Below are 22314 nucleotides of genomic sequence, written 5' to 3'. Positions count from 1 at the left end.
AATATATCAGACTGATGATCAATAATTAGATCACTGACTAGGAGGGATTTAGAGTGGAGGGATCGTATATTTAATAATCCACATCTGATTGTCCTATTTTTTGGTTGTAAATAATTGGTAGTTTGTATTTTTATGAGGTTATTTTGATTAACAGTTCTTAAATTTTGTGCTTGTTGGACTATGGGAGGATGAGGCACTGACACTATTTCTATGGGACTGTTAAACTTAGTATTACTGTGTGCATTTATATTTTTAACGGAAGGCGGCAGTCCTACAGAAGCAGCAGAGAAGTGTGTAAGACAGCGACTCTGCTTCCTGGCCTCGACCCTGGGTTGTCAGGGTGTTGGTTGTCTAATAAACTTGGCCATATTGGTAGAAATAAGAGCCGCACCACCCCAAGTGGGATGAACGCCGTCTCTGCTAATGAGGCCAGGTTTTCCCCAGAAAGTCTCCCAGTTATCTATAAAGGCCACGTTGTTTTCTGGACACCACCGTGACAGCCAGCGACGGAGCGATGACATGCGGCCAGGATGCATTTGACTATGGTTGCTGGTGTCGGCTTCACATATTGAAAAACAGAATCGCCAAAAACCAGGGTTGGTTTCTCAGCGGGTGTGTCGCTGAGTGGGGAAAAGCGGTTAGACATATGAAGCGGTTGGTGGCAAACCACAGGCTTTTGTTTTGGACTACGCTTCATTCGAACCACTACCCAATGTCCCCCGTCCCCAGCCCACGACCATTTCGTGAACAGTGCTGCAAGTTTACTAAGGACAACTTTAGACTCTGTTGCTCCGCTAAAAAAGAAACTCATAAAGCAAAAGAAACTTGCACCCTGGTATAATACAGAGATTCGCAAATTAAAGCAAAATGTGCAAAAACTTGAGAGGAAATGGCGTTCCTCCAAACTTATTGAATCTCGCTCAATCTGGCAAGACAGTCTTAGATTATATAGGAAGGCCCTACGGACTGCCAGAGCAGCCTATTACTCAAAATTAATTGAGGATAACAAGCATAATCCCAGGTTTCTCTTCAGCACTGTAGCCAGGCTGACAGAAAGCCAAAGTGCTTTTGAGCCTTGTATCCCTGTGGCCCTCAGCAGCAATGACTTTATAACCTGTTTTAATGACAAGATTTTAAACATCAGAGACAAAAACCAACACCTACTGACCTCAGCTGGTAACGATCAACATCCAAACACTGGAACCTGAAACAGATAATCATCTTGACTGCTTTTCTCCTATTGACCCTCATCAGCTATATTCACTCATATATTCATTCAAGCCAACAACATGCCTCTTAGACCCCATCCCTACTAAGCTACTCAAAGAAGCTTTACCCTTACTTAGCACCTGTCTATTAGACATGATCAATCTGTCCCTGATAACAGGCCATGTACCCCAGTCCTTTAAAATAGCTGTAGTCAAACCTCTTCTTAAAAAACACACACTTGACCCAGAGGTTTCAAGTAACTATAGACCAATATCTAACCTTCCATTTCTTTGCAAGATTCTTGAAAGAACAGTCACAAATCAGCTATGTGACTTTCTTCAAAATAATTACTTATTTGAGAATTTTCAATCTGGCTTTAGAGATCATCATAGCACAGAAACGGCATTGGTCAAAGTCACAAATGACCTCCTCCTGGCATCAGACAAGGGACTTATCTCTGTCCTTGTACTGTTAGACCTTAGTGCTGCATTTGACACCATTGACCATTCCATCATATTGTACAGATTGGAACACCTAATTGGCATTAAATGAACTGCATTAAACTGGTTTCAGGGCTCCACAGGGGAGTGTCCCCTCTCCCTTCCTCTTCACTATCTACACTACAGACTTTAAGCACTGCACAGAATCCTGCCATCTTCAGAAATTTTCTGATGACTGCAGTGGTTGGGTGTATTACTGGGGGGGATGAGAGAGAGTACAGGAAGGTAGTGGACAATTTTGTCACGTGGAGTGGGAAAAACCACCTACAGCTTAATGTGACAAAGGCCAAGGAACTGGTGGTGGACCTGAGGAGGACTAAGGATCCAGTGACCCCTATCAACATCAAAGGGGCCACTGTGGAGGTGGTGGAACAGTACAAGTACTTGGGGGTGTACTTGGACCACAAACTGGACTGGTGCAAGAACGTGGACATGGTCTACAGAAAGGGCCAGAGCCGCCTCTATTTTCTGAGGCGGCTGAGGTCCTTCAACATCTGCAGGACGATGCTGAGGATGTTCTATGAGTCTGTGGTGTCCAGTGCTATCACATATGCTGTTGCCTGTTGGGGCAGCTGTCTGAGGGTGAGGGACACAAACAGACTCAACAGAATCATTAAGAAAGCCAGCCATGTTGTGGGAGAGGAACTGGACTCTCTGACAGTGGTGTCTGAGAGGAGGATGTTGTCCAAACTAAGGACTATATTGGACTTTCCCTCTCACCCTCTCCACAATGTGCTGATCAGCTACAGGAGCTCGTTCAGCAACAGACTCATACTCCCACGATGCACCACAGAGCGACACAGGAAATCATTCCTTCCTGTCGCCATCAAACTGCTATACTCAGCACTGTGACGGACACACTTACTTTATATATACAATGTATGTAATGTTTTTACACATGTACAGACCTGTATTTTCACATTTTTAAAAAATTTTGAACACGTGTAAATACCTGTACTTTTAGATTTTAGATTTATACTTATCTTGTTTTGTTTATCCTATTTTCATACCTTTCACTTTTCTTTCTTGGTCGGGAATACTGCAAGTGCAATGTCTGTACAAAAAAGAATTTCCCTTCGGGGATAAATAAAGGAATTCTGATTCTGATTCTGATTTATCAGATCGATCTCAATTTGTTCATGTTAATGATACATCGCCCACACTCACAAAAGTTAGTCACAGAGTTCCCCAAGGTTCTGTACTCACGCCAATACTATTCACCCTTTTTTTTGGTGATATTATTAGGAAACACTCCATACATTTTCATTGTTATGCAGATGACACACAATTGTAATTGTCAATGAAACCAGAAGAAACAAATCAGCTAGTCAAGCTTCAGGCATGTCAAGATATAAAAACCTGAATGACTTGCAATTTTCAACTTGTAGCAGCAAAGATAAAGGGTTACAGCTTTTCCTATAGCTTGATTTCCTTTTCCTTTTTTCTTACCACTTTGAAGAGAGCAGACAGTTGGTACTTACAGTGGTATGAAAAAGTTTGGGCACCCCTGATCATTTTCAGGATTTTCCTTTATAAATCATTGGTTGTTTGGATCAGCAATTTCAGTTAAATATATCATATAGCAGACAAACACAGTGATATTTCAGAAGTGAAATGAAGTTTATAGGATTAACAGAAAGTGTGCAATAATTACTTAAACAACATTAGGCAGGTGCATAAATTTGGGCACCACAACAGAAAAATGACATCAATATTTCGTAGATCCTCCTTTTGCAGAAATAACAGCCTCTAAACGCTTCCTATAGCTTCCAATGAGGGTCTGGAGTCTGGTTGAAGGTATTTTTGACCATTCTTCTTTACAAAAAATCTCCAGTTCAGTCAGGTTTGATGGTTTCCAAGCATGGACAGCCCGCTTTAAATCACACCACAGATTTTCAATAATGTTCAGGTCTGGGGACTGAGATGGCCATTCCAGAACGTTGTAGTTGTTCCTCTGCATGAATGCCTTTGTAGAGTTTGAGCAGTGTTTGGGGTCGTTGTCTTGTTGAAGTATCCAGCCCCGGCGCAACTTCAACTTTGTCACTGATTCTTGAACATTGTTGGCAAGAATCTGCTGATACTGACTGGAATCCATGCGACCTTCAACTTTTACAAGATTGCCAGTACCTGCACTGGCCACACAGCCCCACAGCATGATGGAACCACCACCAAATTTTACTGTGGGTAGCAAGTGTTTGTCTTGGAATGCTGTGTTCTTCTTCCGCCATGCATACCGCCCCTTGTTATGTCCAAATAACTCAATTTTACATTCATCAGTCCACAGCACCTTATTCCAAAAGGAAGCTGGCTTGTCCAAATGTGCTTTAGCATACCTCAAGCGACTCTGTTTGTGGCATGTGCGTAGAAAAGGCTTCCGCCGCATTACTCTCCCATACAGCATCTCTGTGAGGGACCAGAGTGGTCTCCCCGAATAACGGGATCTCGGCAAGACCGGATTCAGGCAGAAGAGGTTGAGAATAGGAGGCAGCAAAGCGTCAGGTGCCAGGAAAAATCCGTTTATTCTCCCAGAACACAAGGTTTTCACAGGCAGACAAAAGGCAGGAATAATACAGGAACTGAACACCGATAACCAACTCTCACAACAGCACATAGTAGTTCTCCCAAGGAACCACAAGTGCAAAATGAGGCTCCTTTAAATAGGGCTGCTTGTAGAGCCCAAATGGTCCAAACCATTATTGAGGGGATTACCAATAAACATAATGGTCCATACAATACTATAATCATAATAAATGGATACAAACAAATAAATAATGCACAAGTTAATTTACCCACACACCAAATATGTACACACCACACAATAATTTTATACAAACACCACATAGCCAATACCATAGAAAAATAAAAACCCCCTGAGTGCAATGGGCCGTGCCCCCTTGCCCTGTGCCCAATAAAGTCCACCCCTGCAGCGGCGCGCGCTTCCGCAGAGGAGCAGTGGAGTCGGACCGGGAGTGCAGGTGACTGTGTGAATGTATGGTAAACCAGAGTCTTTACAAACTGAAATGAAGAGGTGGACGAGTAGTGGGTACCTCACCACACGCCTGGATGCTAAACCGGGGAGAAAACTAACACGGGTGAGTTGTGGTTGTGGAAGGTGAGCGACGCAGCGGGCTGAACTTTCAGCGCCGAAGCGTCCATGGCGTACGCCACGCCAAACATGTCACCAAGCATTTGCATATACATAAACTGACGATAGAGTCCATTTCTCCGTGTGCTTGGGAGTGTGTGTGTGTGTGTGTGTGTGTGCGCACACACGCGTCAGCGTGTATATGCGCTACAAAGTCCGAAACGTCTTTTTAAATTTTAATTGTCCGACGCTGCCACGTTATCAAAACGCGTCCCTCGTGGGAGACAGAGAGAAGGGGGGTGCTCACCTTCTCACATTTCCCTACCCCTCTGGAGTCTCGCCAACTGGGTGGCGAGACAAGAAGTCTGCCACGGTATTCTCCTTTCCCGCCCGGTACCGCACCGTAAAACGATACGGCTGCAATGCCAAGAACCAGCGGGTGACACGAGCATTGGAGTCCTTCATGCGGCCCAACCACTGCAAGGCGCGGTGGTCAGTCTCCAAAGAAAAGTCTCTACCTAAGAGGTAATATTTCAAAGTGTCCAGAGCCCACTTCACAGCCAAACACTCAAGTTCAACCGTTGCATACCTGGTCTCCCGAGGAAACAGTTTGCGACTGATGTATGCCACAGGCTTCTTGTTGTCACCTTCTCCTTGGAGCAGCACTGCCCCAAGACCAACACCGGAGGCATCAGTCTGGACAGTGAAGTGTTGTCCAAAATCAGGACTCTGGAGCACTGGGTCTTTGCAGAGCGCCTCTTTCAGGTCCAGGAACGCCTGCTCTTGCTTCTCCCCCCACTGGACCTTGGAGGATCCCGACTTCCGGGTCAAGTTTGACAATGGTGCCGCTCGCCGTGCAAAGTCCGGCACAAACCGGCGGTACCACCCCACTAGGCCCAGGAACGACCGGACATCCTTCTTGGTCTGGGGCCGCGGACAGTCCAGTACCGCCTGAACCTTCTCTTGCTGCGGTCGAATCACTCCTCGGCCCAGAACATGGCCAAGGTACCGCACCTCCTCCTTCGCCAGGGCACACTTCTGCGGGTGGATGGTCAAGCCCGCCTTCTGGATGCGCTGAAACACCTCACCTAGATGACAGAGGTGGTCCTCCCAGGTTGCACTGTACACCACAATGTCATCTAGGTAGGCTGCGGCAAAAGAGTCGGTACCAGCCAACACAATGTCCATCAGTCTCTGAAAAGTGGCCGGTGCCCCCTGCAGACCAAAGGGCATTACCTGGAACTGAAACAGCCCCTGAGGGGTACGAAAGGCTGTGTAGGGCCTGGCCTCCTTAGTCAGGGGTACTTGCCAGTACCCTTTGCACAAGTCCAAGGTGGTGATAAATGATGCTTTACCCAGGCGCTCAATTAAGTCTTCCAGCCTCGGCATAGGGTAAGCATCAAAGTGGGACTGTGCGTTCACTTTTCGAAAGTCGATACAAAAGCGCATGGTGCCATCTTTCTTGGGCACCAGCACTACTGGGTTGCTCCACTCACTAGACGATTTCTCGATCACCCCCAAGGCCAGCATCTCCTCCACCTCCGCCTTGAGGCATGGCAGGAGACGCTCAGGTACCCGGTACATCCGTTGCCGCACCGGAGTTGTGTCTTTCAGAGGGATGGAATGCTCGACCACTGTTGTGAAGCCCGGTCTCTCCTGGAAGAGACCTGCAGGGATGACCGCTTCCATCCCTCTCTGCTGCTGAGGAGTCAGATGCGACAGGTCTAGGGTGGTTGACTGCTGGCTGATGGGGAAGAACTGCTCCGGACTCTCCTCCCCCTCTGCCACTGCCAGCATACTGAGTTGCACCTCCGGTTGCCTCTCATGCCACTCCTTCAGGAGATTGATATGAAAGGTTTGCCTGGGTTTTCTCTTCCCAGGAAGGTCAATCTCGTAGGTGGCTGGACCCATCTTCCGCACCACCTTGTACGGCCCCTGCCACCTGGCAAGCAGCTTGTTTTCAGTGGTGGGCAGAAGAAGCAGAACCTTCTGTCCTGGTTGGAGACTCCTCTGCCTGGCTGCCTTGTCGTACCAGGACTTCTGGTGAGTCTGGGCCTGCCCCAGGTTCGCTCGTACCAGCTCTGCCATCTCCTCCATCTTGTCTCTCATCTTCAGTACATGAGCCAAGATGCTGTGAGTCTTGGGAGACCTGGGTCCCTCCCAGGCCTCTCTCAGGACGTCCAAGGGACCACGAACCTGTCGGCCATAAAGCAGCTCAAAGGGTGAAAAACCCGTGGAGGCCTGGGGGACCTCACGGTAGGCAAACAGTAAGAAGGGCAGCCAGCGGTCCCAGTCTTTCCCATTGGCTGCCACAAACTTCCTCAACATGCTCTTAAGCGTCTGGTTGTAACGCTCTACAAGGCCATCGGACTGAGGGTGGTATGGAGTGGTTCTAATGCCCTTAATACCCAGCAAACTATAAACCTGTTTCATGGTCTTGGATAGGAAAGCTGTGCCCTGGTCAGTAAGGACTTCCTGTGGGATTCCCACCCTGGAGAAGAGTTGCAACAATGCCTGTGCTATGGGGCGAGCTGTTACCTTGCGCAGAGGGAAGGCCTCTGGGTAACGCGTAGCATAGTCACAGACTACCAGAATGTACCGGTAGCCTGTCTGTGTTCTCTCCAGGGGACCTACAATGTCCATAGCAATACGGGTAAAAGGCACCTCGATGACAGGAAGTGGTTGAAGTGGATAAGGGCTAGTCTTTCTACGACTGGTCAGCTGGCATTCCGGACAGGTCTTACAATAATTTAAGACATCACTGTAGAGCCCTGGCCAATAGAACCTGGCTGCAATTCTCTCATGGCTCTTGGTGTTGCTCAGATGACCTGCCCACGGGATTTTGTGACCCATAGCCAGCACCTGTTCCCTGAGCTGTTTGGGAACCACTAACTGCTCAGTCCTGCCTTCCCCTGGCTGGTGATATAATCGTCCGTCTCTCAATATATATCTTTCCCCAGACAAAGCAGAAGGGACTTCTGTCTGGACATCATCGATGTGGGTGACCTTCTCGAAAGCTTTCTGCAGAGTGGGATCCTCTCTCTGCAGCTGCTCAAAATTATCTACCCCCTTCACCCACTCATCATCTGGCTGGTTAACTGGTAGCTCCTCAGATCTCTGCAATGTCCCCACTAACCTATCCTGTCTGCGCTGCCTGCGGGTCTTCCTGCATTTCACTCTGGCAGGAGGAGTGATGTCCTCCTCGGCAAATGGCAGCTCTGACAGGCTAGTGGACTCAGGCTCATCAGCAGGCTCTTCAGGACCCGGTGCCCGGCTCTGGGCCCTCGTCACTACCATGCTGATGGGTCGGCTTGTTTGCACTAGCTCAAGCAGGACAGGGAGGTCTTGGCCGATGACCACAGAATGGCTCAGTCTCTCAACCACCCCCACCGTCATTTGATAAGTCTGGCCTCTGACCTCCAGGTAGATTTCAGCTACCGGGTACTCATGCTCATCCCCATTTACACAAGAGACCCTCAGTTTTTCATCCGGTAAATAGTCTCTTTTTTCTACTACGCGGGGCTGCACTAATGTCTGGGTGCTTGCAGTGTCCAACAGGGCAATAGCCCTCTTCCCATTAACTACAACTGGTTCAGTCTGAAGCCTCCCCACCAACCCTGTGTCACCCTCTTCCTGTCTCGGGACACAGCAATGGCTGGAGTGCTTGGGCTTCCTGTTTGGACATTCAGGCTTAATGTGGCCCTCTTGATGGCAGTAATAGCAAACCACCGTTGCAGTAGGTTTCTGTTCACGGGCATCTCTGGACCTAACTGTGGGCAACGAACTTTGGACAGGCTGTCTACTGGGCTCACTAGTCTTTGAACCACTCCCATGACCAAACCCCTCAGACCTACCTCGAGCTGCTGGTCTTGGTGGTGGCTCCATCCGGAAGGTCTTGTGGCCCCGCCGAGCTGCCATGAAGTTCTCCACCAGTTCTGCTGCCCTCTGACCATCCTGCGGATTGTGCTCCTTCACCCAAACTCTGATGTCGGGGTTCAGGGTTCGCAGGAACTGCTCCATGACAAGGGTTTCCATCACCTCGTCAATCGTCTTTGTTGCCGGCCGAATCCACTTGTTGATGAGATCCTTGAGGCGGGTGTACAGCTCCCGAGGCGTTTCTCCCGGCCTGACGTCTGGTTCACGGAACCTCCTCCGGTACACCTCCTCGTTGATCTCATATTTGTTTAGGATGGCCTCCTTCACACGATCATAGTTCATAGCATGGTTTATGTCCATTGCCACATATGCACTACGTGCCTTGCCCGAGAGGTAGGGCACCAGGATCACCGCCCAGTCCTCTCTTGGCCAGCGGTAAGCCATAGCTAGCCGCTCAAATGTGGTCAGGTATTGTTCGATGTCATCCCCTTTCTCAAACCTGGGGATCGCCGCACTGGACCAGGCCCTTGGTGCAGGGGCTGGTCCTGCTGCTGCTGGAGATACTGGTGCTGCTGGACCTACTGCTGGTACGTCGCCCAGTGGGGAATGGACACCCCCTGGCTGATGCATAGATGGTGCTGGAGGTGGACGTCTACGGTCAGCATCAACATCTTCCCTGAGTTGATTCAGCTGGAGCTGGACACCCCTCCATCTCTGTTCCTGCTTCGATGCCTCCCTCTCCTGGGCTCGAAGGTTCCTGACCAGGAGCTGATGCAGGGTGGCTAGGTCACACACACTGGGCTGTTCTCCGCCCGACGCCTGGGCCCCGACCTCACCGTCTGTCTGCACCTCTTCTTCCTCCTCTGTGTCCACTGGGGTCTGGATGGGGAAATCCATGCTCACCCCAGTTCGGCTGTCTTGCGCCCCACGGCCTCGCTTCCCTGCTCGACCTCTCATTCCAACTCTTTTTTCCAGCTTCTCCGATGGCCACAGATCCCACCGCTGCCACCAAATGTGAGGGACCAGAGTGGTCTCCCCGAATAACGGGATCTCGGCAAGACCGGATTCAGGCAGAAGAGGTTGAGAATAGGAGGCAGCAAAGCGTCAGGTGCCAGGAAAAATCCGTTTATTCTCCCAGAACACAAGGTTTTCACAGGCAGACAAAAGGCAGGAATAATACAGGAACTGAACACCGATAACCAACTCTCACAACAGCACATAGTAGTTCTCCCAAGGAACCACAAGTGCAAAATGAGGCTCCTTTAAATAGGGCTGCTTGTAGAGCCCAAATGGTCCAAACCATTATTGAGGGGATTACCAATAAACATAATGGTCCATACAATACTATAATCATAATAAATGGATACAAACAAATAAATAATGCACAAGTTAATTTACCCACACACCAAATATGTACACACCACACAATAATTTTATACAAACACCACATAGCCAATACCATAGAAAAATAAAAACCCCCTGAGTGCAATGGGCCGTGCCCCCTTGCCCTGTGCCCAATAAAGTCCACCCCTGCAGCGGCGCGCGCTTCCGCAGAGGAGCAGTGGAGTCGGACCGGGAGTGCAGGTGACTGTGTGAATGTATGGTAAACCAGAGTCTTTACAAACTGAAATGAAGAGGTGGACGAGTAGTGGGTACCTCACCACACGCCTGGATGCTAAACCGGGGAGAAAACTAACACGGGTGAGTTGTGGTTGTGGAAGGTGAGCGACGCAGCGGGCTGAACTTTCAGCGCCGAAGCGTCCATGGCGTACGCCACGCCAAACATGTCACCAAGCATTTGCATATACATAAACTGACGATAGAGTCCATTTCTCCGTGTGCTTGGGAGTGTGTGTGTGCGCACACACGCGTCAGCGTGTATATGCGCTACAAAGTCCGAAACGTCTTTTTAAATTTTAATTGTCCGACGCTGCCACGTTATCAAAACGCGTCCCTCGTGGGAGACAGAGAGAAGGGGGGTGCTCACCTTCTCACAATCTCCTTGTGCAAAGTGCGCTGAATAGTTGAACGATGCACAGTGACACCATCTGCAGCAAGATCATGTTGTAGGTCTTTGGAGCTGGTCTGTGGGTTGAGTTTGACCGTTCTCACCATTCCTCGCCTCTGCTTATCAGAGATTGTTCTTGGCCTGCCACTCCGGGCCTTAACTAGGACTGTGCCTGTAGTCTTCCATTTCCTCACTATGTTCCTCACAGTGGAAACTGACAGCTTAAATCTCTGAGCCAGCTTTTTGTATCCTTCCCCTAAACCATGATGTTGGACAATCTTTGTTTTCAGGTCATTTGAGAGTTGTTTTGAGGCTCCCATGTTGCCACTCCTCAGAGAAGATGCAAAAGGGAGAACAACTTGCTACTGGCCACCTGAAATACCCTTTCTCATGATCGGATTCACCTGTGTATGTAGGTCAAGGGTCAATGAGCTTACCAAACAAACTTTGTGTTCCAATAATTAGTGCTAAAGGTACTCAAATCAATAAAACAACAAGGGTGCCCAAATTTATGCACCTGCCTAATGTTGTTTAAGTAATTGTTGCACACTTTCTGTTAATCCTATAAACTTCATTTCACTTCTGAAATATCACTGTGTTTGTCTGCTATATGATATATTTAACTGAAATTGCTGAGCCGAACAACCAATGATTTATAAAGGAAAATCCTGAAAATGATCAGGGGTGCCCAAACTTTTTCATACCACTGTATGACTCACAGCCTTCCCAGAGAAGAACAAAACATAAATGAACCCAAGGAGAGTGATACCGTTGACTTGTTTTATTTCAAATTAAAAAAAAAGTAATTAACTGTTCAGATCTTATGTTATAGCACCAAGCAGGGCTTCTGCTTGGTCTGCGGCAGGGCTGAGACTGGCCGAGGTCAAAAATGAGTGTCAGCTGGTCTGCCTTCTCCGCCATTGTTCTGCATGCACTCCAATTTATAGGTTTGCACCCATGCTTCCTGTAGGGGGCACACTCTCTCAAAGGAAAGAAGAAAAATATAAGCAAATAAAAATAAACACTAAATGCGGCTCCTACACTACTTCTAAATTCAGACAAAACTGAAGTTACTGTTCTGGGCCCTGAACACCTTAGAAACACATTATCCAGTGATATTGAAATGCTAGATGGCTTAGCCGTAGCCTCAAGCTCCACTGTAAGGAATTTAGGAGTTATCTTTGACCAGGACGTATCCTTTAACCCACACATATTGAATATTTCAAAGACTGCATTGTTTCGCCTCCACAATATTGAACAAATTAGGCACATTCTGAGTCAGAAAGATGCAGAAAAATTAGTCCATGCATTCATTACATCTAGACTGGATTACTGTAACTCCCTTCTATCAGGCTGCCCCAGTAAATCCATAAAGACTCTCCAGATAATCCAGAACCCTGTAGCAAGATTACTCACGAGAACCAGCATGAGAGATCATATTTTTCTTGTTCTGGCTTCTCTACATTGGCTACCTGTAAAATTCAGGATAGAGTTTAAAATTCTCCTCCTCACATATAAAGCCCTGAACGGTCAGGCACCATCCTATCTTAAAGAGTTAATGAAGATAGGATTAGTGTGCAAACTGTGTGTTTGCATGCTCTTACACCAGAGACGAGCTCATGAACATCAGATATACCACAACCGTGAACTTACCTTCAGTTTTTTCTAATTCAATTCAATTCAGTTTATTTATATAGTACCAGTTCACAACAAAAGTCATCTCATGACACTTTCCAATTAGAGCAGGTTTAGACCAAATTGTAAATAATATAAATTGTAATATAGAGAACCCAACATTCCCCCTTGAGCAAATTAGTGATAGTTAATGAGTTAGTAATATGCATTAATGGGACATAAATGTGTGCAGGAGAGGGAGAGGAAGAAAGAGCTCAGTACGTTATGAGAGGACAGACTAAGTCTACAGCAGCATAACTATCTGTACCTAACTATAAGCTTCATCAAAGAGGAAAGTTTTTAGCCTACTCTTAAATATAGAGAGGGTGTCTCCCGGACCGAAACCGGAAGATGGTTCCATAGTAGAGGAGCTTGATAACTAAAGGCTCTGGATCCCAATCTACTTTTGAGTACTCTAGGAACCACAAGTAGCCCTGCATTTTGGGAACGCAAAGCTCTGGTGGGATAATAGGGTACTATTAACTCTTTAAGATAGGATGGTGCCTGACCGCTCAGGGCTTTATAAGTGAGGAGGAGAATTTTAAAATCTATCCTGAATTTTACAGGTAGCCAATGTAGAGAAGCCAGAACAGGAGAAATATGATCTCTCATGCTGGTTCTTGTCAGTAGTCGTGCTGCAGCGTTCTGGATTAGCTGGAGAGTCTTTATGGATTTATTGGGGCAGCCTGATAGAAGGGAGTTACAGTAATCCAGTCTAGAGGTAATGAATGCATGGACTAATTTTTCTGCATCTTTCTGACTCAGGATGTGCCTAATCTTTGCAATATTGCGAAGGTGAAAGAATGCAGTCTTTGAAATATTTGCTATGTGCGAGTTAAAGGACATGTCCTGGTCAAAGATAACTCCTAAATTTCTTACAGTGGAGCTTGAGGCCACGGCTAAGCCATCTGGCAATGCAATATCACTGCATAATTTGTTTCTAAGGTGTTCGGGGTCCAGAACAATAACTTCAGTTTTGTCTGAATTTAGAAGTAGGAAGTTGCTGGTCATCCAGGTTTTTATGTCTTTAAGACATGCCTGAAGCTTGACTAGCTGATTTGTTTCATCTGGTTTCATTGATAGGTACAATTGTGTGTCATCCGCATAACAATGAAAATGTATGGAGTGTTTCCTAACAATATCACCAATGGGGAGTATATACAGGCTGAATAATATTGGCCCAAGGACAGAACCTTGGGGAACTCCATGACTAACCTTTGTGAGTGTGGACGATGTATCATTAACATGAACAAATTGAAATCGATCTGATAAAAAAGACTGAAACCAGCTTAATGCAGTTCCTTTGATGCCAACTAGGTGTTCCAATCTGTGCAGTAATATAGAGTGGTCAATGGTGTCAAATGCAGCACTAAGGTCTGACAGTACAAGGACAGAGATAAATCCCTTGTCTGATGCCAGGAGGAGGTCATTTGTGACCTTTGACCAATGCTGTTTCTGTGCTATGATGAGCTCTAAAGCCAGATTGAAAATTTTCAAATAAGTTATTATTTTGAAGAAAGTCATATAACTGATTGGCGACTGTTCTTTCAAGGATCTTGGAAAGAAATGGAAGGTTAGATATTGGTCTATAGTTGCTTAAAACCTCTGGATCAAGTGTGTGTTTTTTAAGGAGAGGTTTGACTACAGCTACTGGGACTGGGGTACATAGCCTGTTATCAGGGACAGATTGATCATGTCTAATAGACAGGTGCTAAGTAAGGGTAAAGCTTCTTTGAGAAGGTTGGTAGGGATGGGGTCTAAGAGGCATGTTGTTGGCTTGGATGAATGTACGAGTGAGTATAGCTGATGGGGATCAATAGGTGAAAAGCAGTCAAGATGATTATCTGTTTCTACTGTTGGTTCTAAGACACTAGTGTTTGATGTTACATCAGTATCAGCTGAGGTCAGTAGGTGCTGAATTTTGTCTCTAATGTTTAAAATCTTGTCGTTAAAAAAGGTTATAAAGTCATTGCTGCTAAGGGTCACAGGGATACAAGGCACGATAGCACTATGGCTCTCTGTCAGCCTGGCTACAGTGCTGAAGAGAAACCTGGGATTATGCTTATAATCCTCAATTAATTTTGAGTAATAGGCTAATAGTAATAGTAATAAGACTGTCTTGCCAGATTGAGCGAGATTCAATAAGTTTGGAGGAACGCCATTTCCTCTCAAGTTTTTGCACATTTTGCTTTAATTTGCGAACCTCTGTATTATACCAGGGTGCAAGTTTATTTTGCTTTATGAGTTTCTTTTTTAGCAGAGCAACAGAGTCTAAAGTCGTCCTTAGTAAACTTGCAGCACTGTCCACGAAATGGTTGATTTGAGAGGGATTATTGTATTGTTCACTTGTATGGGGACATGATACTGAAGTTAATGACAATAGAACTGTTTCTTTAAATTTAGCCACTGCACTATCAGACAGGTACCTAGTGTAGGAGTTTTTTCTTGGTGGTATGAAGTCAAATAGTATAAACTCAAAAGTTATTAAACAATGGTCAGACAGAAGAGGATTTTGTTCAGAGACAGTTAAATGTTCTACATCTATACCATATGTCAGAACAAGGTCAAGAGTGTGATTGAAGCAATGAGTGGGTTCATGTACACACTGACAGAAGCCAATTGAATCTAAGAGAGAGATAAATGCTGCGCGAAGGCTATCATTACTATCGTCTACGTGGATGTTGAAATCACCCATAATAATAACTTTATTAGTTTTAAGGACCAGACTCGATAGAAACTCTGGAAAACCGATTACAGCGTGCCTCCAACAGTCAACACAAAACATCCATCCATCTTCTTCTGCTTCATCCGGAATCGGGTCGCGGGGGCAGCAGCTTGAGCAGGGATGCCCAGACTTCCCTCTCCCCAGACACTTCCTCCAGCTCTTCCGGGTGGACCCCAAGGCGTTCCCAGGCCAGCCGAGTAACATAGTCCCTCCAGCATGTCCAGGCCTCCTCATGGTGTGGCATGCCCGGAACACTTTCCCAGGAAGGCGTCCAGGAGGCATTCGAAACAGATCCCCTAGCCACCTCAACACATTCTGAAGATCCTGGCCTGAAGAAGCCAACAGGACAACATCATCCGCAAAAAGCAGAGATGAAATCCTGTGGTTCCAGACACCCTACGGCCCCTGGCTACGCCTAGAAATCCTGTCCATAAAAATAATGAACAAGACCGGTGACAAAGGGCAGCCCTGCCGGCGGCCAACATGCACTGGGAACAGGTCTGACTTACGGCCAGCAATGCGGACCAGACTCCTGCTCCAGGAGTACAGAAACCGCACAGCCCTTTGCAAAGGGCCCCAGACCCCATACTCCCGGAGCACCTCTCACACAATGCCGTGGGGAACACGGTCGAATGCCTTCTCCAAGTCCACAAAACACATATGGACCGATTGGGCAAACTCCCATGAACCCTCAAACACCCCGAAGGGTATAGAGCTGGTCCAGTGTTACACGACCAGGGTGAAAACCGCGCTTCCACAACCGCTCGGGCTGCAGCACACTTGGCCCAACACAAAACAAAATTTGCTCAATTATTCAAAACCTGTACCATAAAAAATTCATTTCGGCTAAACAAAGGGACTTCCTACTTGGACCAGATAACCCCCGTGAACGCCGCTTTTACCTCCTACCCAAAATACATAAAGAACCACTTACCTGAATGGTCCTGCATGTCGTACATCCTGGCAGACCCATCGTGTCCAACTGCAATAGCACGACATATAACCTACAATACATCGACTCCTTTTTAGGCCCGCTCTCCACCAAACATCCCAGCTACCTGAGAGATACTTAGCACTTCATAGAAAAAGTCCGCCCTCTGAGCCTGCCAACAAATGCAGTCCTCTTCACCACAGGTATAGATAGCTTGTACACAAATATTGACACCAGGGTAGGACTACAGACAATACGAACAATCTTCAATAAAAACCTGGACAAAGATCGGCCTGATGACGAAATCATATAATTATTGGGAATTTGCTTAACATGCAACAACTTTTTATGTATTTATTTTTTATTTGATAAACGTTATTAAATAATACAATTATTTATTGTTTATTATAAATTATGAATACCGTAATTATTAAATTATTGTATTCATAATTTACGATGAATAACATAATTATTTGTTATTTGCTTTGTTTGTGATATAGCACTTACCTTTTATCTACACTTCTAGTGTATGCATTGACATTGATAGCACTTACCTACGATGTGATTTGCAATTTTTTAGCACTTATTTTATTCTATGATTTGTTTTTTTTTTTTAGCGCTTCAGGTGGGGACCAAACTTTGCTCTGATACCCACACTTACCACTAGGGTTCACTGTGGGCCCATCTCTTCAGGAACAGCACCACTATTAACGGCAATCAACCAGAGTAGGCACAATGGATGAGTGGGGAGACAGCCGGACCCAGACCCCTCTGCCAGTTCACCAGTAACCACAACTGTGGATAAACAAAAAATTATTACCCCTACAAACCCACCAGCTGAAAGTTGGTGCAGCGCTTTTTGGGATTTGCAAATTTCTACAGACGGTTCATCCGTAACTTTAGTTCTGTGGCCACTCCTCTGCATGCTTTAACCTCCTCCCATGTCAAGTTTCAGTGGACACCCCAAGCAGATCTGGCTTTTCGCAAGCTTCAGGAAAGTTTCACCACAGCCCCCATCTTCTCTCCCTGACCCACGCCTGCAGTTTTTTGCAGAGGCAGACGCCTCTGAAGTTGATATAGGGCAGGGACTGGCAAGTAATTTAGGCCGTGGGCCAAAATTTTTCCTTGCCACTAGGTGGAGGACCAGAACCCGGCTGTTGTACAGTGTGCAGAGAGAACTGGACCCAAAAGCAAGACCTGGAAAACAGTTGTAAGTGGCTTTATTTTCTTGAAACAACAGAGAAAGGACGTCTTCGGCGATTCCGAGGCTTCAGGAAATGCAGGGCAGGCAGGCAGACAGACAGGCAGACAGAGCAAGGCTGGAAGCAGGTGGCAGGCAGAAGTGGCTGACTCACACGAGACCCACAGGCAATGATCTGCAGCGGAAAAGACAAGTGTAACCTATATATTACTTAATTTATGGTTCAGCTGAATACTAAACAACAGCTGAATACTAAACAACAGCATTCGGTTATTGGGCCACTGTCAGAAATCCAGATTCGGCTCTAGGAGAGGAGAATAAAATAAAAGGATTCGGTTTTTTAAGTGAGTGGTACCATATATTGTGAAAGACAACAAAAAACATAGACAATTACATTGAATCAGATAGACAACCAATGTGCGCACAACAAAATGTACAATTTCCACACAATATAAAATACTGTAACGTCCAGCCGGACGTGTAAGAATGACGAGAGTTGTTCAACAAACCTTCGTTTATTGACGAATGTCTGCTATGTGTGCCCATACGCGCACACATAGCAGAAAACACACCTGACTCGAAGTTCCTCCCCTGATCGCTGTGGATGACCTCGGCTGCCCCAAACCTGGTAAACATGCCCTCCACCAGAGCATCTGCCACCGTCTCTGCCTCCTGATCTGGTATGGCATATGCCTCTGGCCATTTTGTGAAATAGTCCATGGCAGCTAGAACATAACGGTTGCCCCTGTCTGTACGAGGAAACAGGCCCATTATGTCTACCGCCACCCTCTCCATTGGGGCCCCCACTGCCAGCTGTTGGAGCTGGGCGCGAGACTGATCCGACGGACCTTTGTGAGCTGTGCAAAGATCACAGCGGCGACAAAAGTCCTCAACATCTCTCCTAAGCCGACCCCAGTAGAAACCCTGCCGGATGCGCCGAAGAGTTTTTGAGACTCCAAAGTGTCCTGACCCAGTAGCACCATGACAGGCTTTTCTCTCTCAGTGCTCTGGGGACCACCACCTGCCACCTTTCTTCTCCTGTAGCTGGCTCCTTCCAGGCTCTCTGTAGCACTCCATCCTGCACCCGTAAAGCCCCAAACTTTGCAAACAGTCCTTTAGTGGCAGGAGAGCATCCAGCAACCTCGTTCCACTGTGGCTGTTGTCCCGACTTCACCCACTGCAACACTGGATGCAGATCAGCATCCTGTTCCTGTTGTGCTCTCCATTCAGGTGCGTCAACAACCTGCATCCCTCTGCAGACAGGCCCTTCCCTATCATGCATGGAGCCTTGCTCCTCCACACGGAGCTCTTTCTCCCTGACCTCTCTTTTGTCACAGTATCGGCAGCCGTTTGGCATGGTGAGCTCCAGCCCTGTACTCCAACTGGAACACGTACGGTGCCAGTTCCTCCAGCCAGCGTGCAATCTGCCCTTCTGGCTCTTTGAAGGACATTAACCACTGGAGGGCAGAGTGGTCAGTTCGGACAGTGAAGGGAAGGCCACACAGATAGTATTTGAAGTGGCGTATTGCCCTCACAATAGCAAGCAGTTCTCTGCGTGTCACACAATAGCGCCGTTCAGCTTTGTTGAAAGTTTTACTGAAGTACGCCACCACTTGCTCCCCCTCTGTCCCCACCTGGCTTAGCACTGCCCCCATCCCAACATCACTGGCGTCCGTGTCCAGAACGAATGGCATACTGGGGTCTGGGGGGGTGAGGACGGGAGACTCTGACAAGGCCCTCTTCAAAGAGCTGAAGGCCTGCTCGCATTCTGGAGTCCAAGAGAAATCACTATCCTTCTGCTGCAGGCGGAACAGGGGCGCGGCTATTCATGAGAAGCCGCGCACAAACCGCCTGTAGTAAGACGCCAGTCCAATGAAGCTCTTCAGCTCACGCCGGTTGCTGGGGACTGGCCAGTCCCTCACTGCTTGCACTTTCTCTTCCAGTGTGCCGATGCCCTCTCCTCCAACCTTGTGCCCCAGAAACTCCAGCTCTTTTCTCATGAAGCAGCACTTGTCGGGGTGAAGCTTTAGACCAGCTGCCGATATCCTCTGTAGAACCCGCCGCAGGGCCCCCAAGGCTGCAAGGAAAGAGTCCCCATGAACCAATATGTCATCCAAGTAGACCAGACACTCGGGGAATGTCATTCAGCACCTTTTCCATCAGCCGTTCAAACGTGGCCGGGGCATTGCACAGGCCAAAACAGAGGACCCGAAACTGCCACAATCCTCTGCCGGTACAGAAAGCAGTCTTCGGTCTGGCTGAGGGGCTGAGGGGCACCTGCCAATACCCACTGCGTAGGTCCAATGAGGAGAACCAGGATGAGCCGGACACCAAGTCCAGGGATTCATCAATGCGGGGCAGTGGGTATGAGTCTTTCCTGGTCACACTGTTCAGCGGCCTATAGTCAACACAAAACCTCATCTTTGAACTCTTTTTCTTATTGACCATCACAACCCCCGAGGCCCATGGGCTGTCAGATGGTTCGATGATGCCAGCCTTCAGCATCTCGTCAATAGCGCTGTCAGCAGCTGCCTGATGTGCCAGTGGAAGGCGGCGGGGCCGTGTCTTGATGGGCTGTGCATCACCGGTGTCAATGTCGTGCTGCACTAGTCAAGTCAAGTCAAGTCAACTTTATTTGTATAGCCCATTTTTACAAGCAGTTTGTCTCAAAGGGCTTAACATAACATCAGCAACATCCCCTGCCCTTCGACCCTCACATCGACTAAGGAAAAACTCCCAGAAAAACCTTTAACAGGAAAAAATGGAAGAAACCTCAGGGTGAGCAACAGAGGAGGGATCCCTCACCCAGGACGGGCAGACGTGCAATGGATGTTGTACAGGCAGGAAAGCAATTTGCAACATGAGAAATGACATTACTAAAAAGATAAGCAAAACAAAATCTCAACGGTTTAGTTTCACTTTTTGCTACCACCTCAATATGATTTTAACATTTCACAAGTTATAGGAAATTTATAGTATTGAAAATTATAATGAACTGCTGTAACATTCATGTATTCTTTTTTTATGTGATGTTGAAAATCACTATCCTATCAGTTCGATTTCGGCCCGTAGGGAGAACCACCCCGCCCATAGTCGGTACATAGAGGAATGACAGGCAGATGTCAACAATACACATTGGGTTGGTCATAGAGCCGGCTACAGTTCAACTTGAAGATCTGGATGGAGAGATACCTGCAGAAAGATACAGAGAGAGAGAGAGAGAGAGAGAGAGAGGGAGGGAGAGACACAAGACTACGAGGAGCACTGGACACACAGTTAGTGACATAAAATAATGAACTGCATGTTAATCTGACGAGGGGAGAGGATAGAAGAGGAAAAGGAGGAGGGGAAACTGCTTGGTGGATCATGTTTGTGTCCCCCGGCAGCATAGGCCTATAGCAGCTTAGCTATGATAGAGATTTAAAGATTAACAGTTAGTCAGACCTATTCTACCTGTGGCTATATATCATGAGGTGGGTGAAACTATGCCTACCAGCCCTACACACTTTATTTGGTGCTAACTATATGCTTTACTAAACAGAAAGGTTTTAAGTTTAGTCTTAAAAGTGGAGGTGGTGTCTGCCTGTCGAACCCAGATTGGCAACTGGTTCCACAGCAGGGGTGCCTGATAGCTAAAGGCTCGTCCTCCCGTTCTACTTTTATAAATTCTGGGAACTGTAAGTAAACCTGCACTCTGTGATCTGAGTGTTCTATTGGGAATATATGGGACTATTAGATCCTGCAGGTATGATGGGGCAAGTCCATTTAGGGCCTTATATGTAAGTAGGAGAATTTTAAAGTCTATTCTGAATTTTACCGGAAGCCAGTGAAGAGAAGCTAAGATGGGGGAGATATGATCCCTTTTACTGATTCCTGTTAAAACTCTAGCTGCTGCATTTTGGATCAGCTGCAGGTTATTAATAGAATAATTTGGACATCCTGACAATAGTGAGTTGCAGTAGTCCAGCCTAGAAGTAACAAAAGCATGAACAAGTTTTTCAGCATCACTCTGAGAGAGGACACTCCTAATCTTAGCGATATTACGGAGGTGAAAGAAGGTGTGTCAGACCCACTTCGTCCTCCGTAAGGGCAAAAATGTCTTTAAAATCCAGCAGCAACTGCCACAACTCCTCCTGCTGCCTGGGTTCCAGGTTATCACAGCTGCGTTTCCATACCTCTCGTACCACTGCCAGTCTGTCCCCCTTGCCTGCTGTGAGCTGCTGGTCAGGGGCGGGGGGCTGCATGTCAACTGGGATATGGGATGTGGGGGATAAGGGTGTAGGGGAAAAAACTTGGAGAGTGGGGTCCGGCCCATGACTGGCCTCCGCCGCTCGTGAGGTTGGTGGTTGTGACCTTGGGGCCTCTTTAGGGGGCACCATTTCAACTGTGGGCCCCCCGAGAATGTCAGTGTGTTCTTCCCCAGGTCTAACAAACAGTGGACGGTCCGCAGGAAGTCCAGTCCTAACATGCAGGGGTCCTGTACAGCTGCAACCCACACCTTAAATTTCACTGAGAGCCCCCCCACTTGAATAGCCACCACCCCTCTTCCAAGCATAGGGGCTAGCTCACCAGTCACTGTCCGCAGCTTTACCTCAGTAGGTTCCAGTTGCATCCCTGCTGGAATCAGGTCGGGTCTCATCAGTGTTGCTGTGGAGCCGGTGTCTATGAGGGCTATGCATGGAGCCCCCGCCAGGGTGATGGGGACATGGCAGAAATCCCCCACATGGGTCCAGCCCACCACTCTCACAGTCTCTGCGGTGTCATCTGCTTCTGGGGGAAGTGGAGCACCACTTCCCCGTCCATACTCTTGGGAACAAGGCTAGGTGGGACACAGGAGCAGGGGTCGGTGTTGTCCCGTCTACACAGACCCCGGGGCGTTTCCCTGGACACCAGCCCGCTTGGGGCACCTCATGCTGATATGGCCAGACTGACCACACACCCAACACACAGGAGGGCCTCGGCGAGGACTGCTGTGCTGCGATTGCAGTGACGCAGCACGGATTAGCTCAATCAGCTCATCCATCTGTGCCGGCTTTGCCTGGTCCGTGCCCTCCTGCACCGCAGTTCTCACAACAGGGCTGCCCCCGACATCATTCTGTGTGGTC

At 47.5% G+C, this 22314-nt stretch overlaps 1 protein-coding gene across 1 annotated transcript; it reads right to left on the bottom strand.

Moving 5' to 3' along the window:
• Nucleotides 1-5115: 5115 nt before the first annotated feature.
• On the bottom strand, nucleotides 5116-19810 carry LOC124073514. Its single transcript, XM_046415792.1, is given in 8 exon segments — nucleotides 5116-9291; nucleotides 9433-9672; nucleotides 15324-15406; nucleotides 16012-16059; nucleotides 17782-18133; nucleotides 18180-18462; nucleotides 18545-19345; nucleotides 19347-19810. Coding segments are annotated over 8 exon segments (6351 nt in total). The 5' UTR covers nucleotides 19715-19810.
• Nucleotides 19811-22314: the final 2504 nt, after the last annotated feature.

The sequence above is a fragment of the Scatophagus argus genome, chromosome 16 (assembly GCF_020382885.2).
Source record: "Scatophagus argus isolate fScaArg1 chromosome 16, fScaArg1.pri, whole genome shotgun sequence".
Classification (NCBI taxonomy): Eukaryota; Metazoa; Chordata; class Actinopteri; family Scatophagidae; genus Scatophagus; species Scatophagus argus.
Note: the sequence above shows the minus strand (reverse complement) of the source record. Positions and strands in the feature narration are given on the sequence as shown.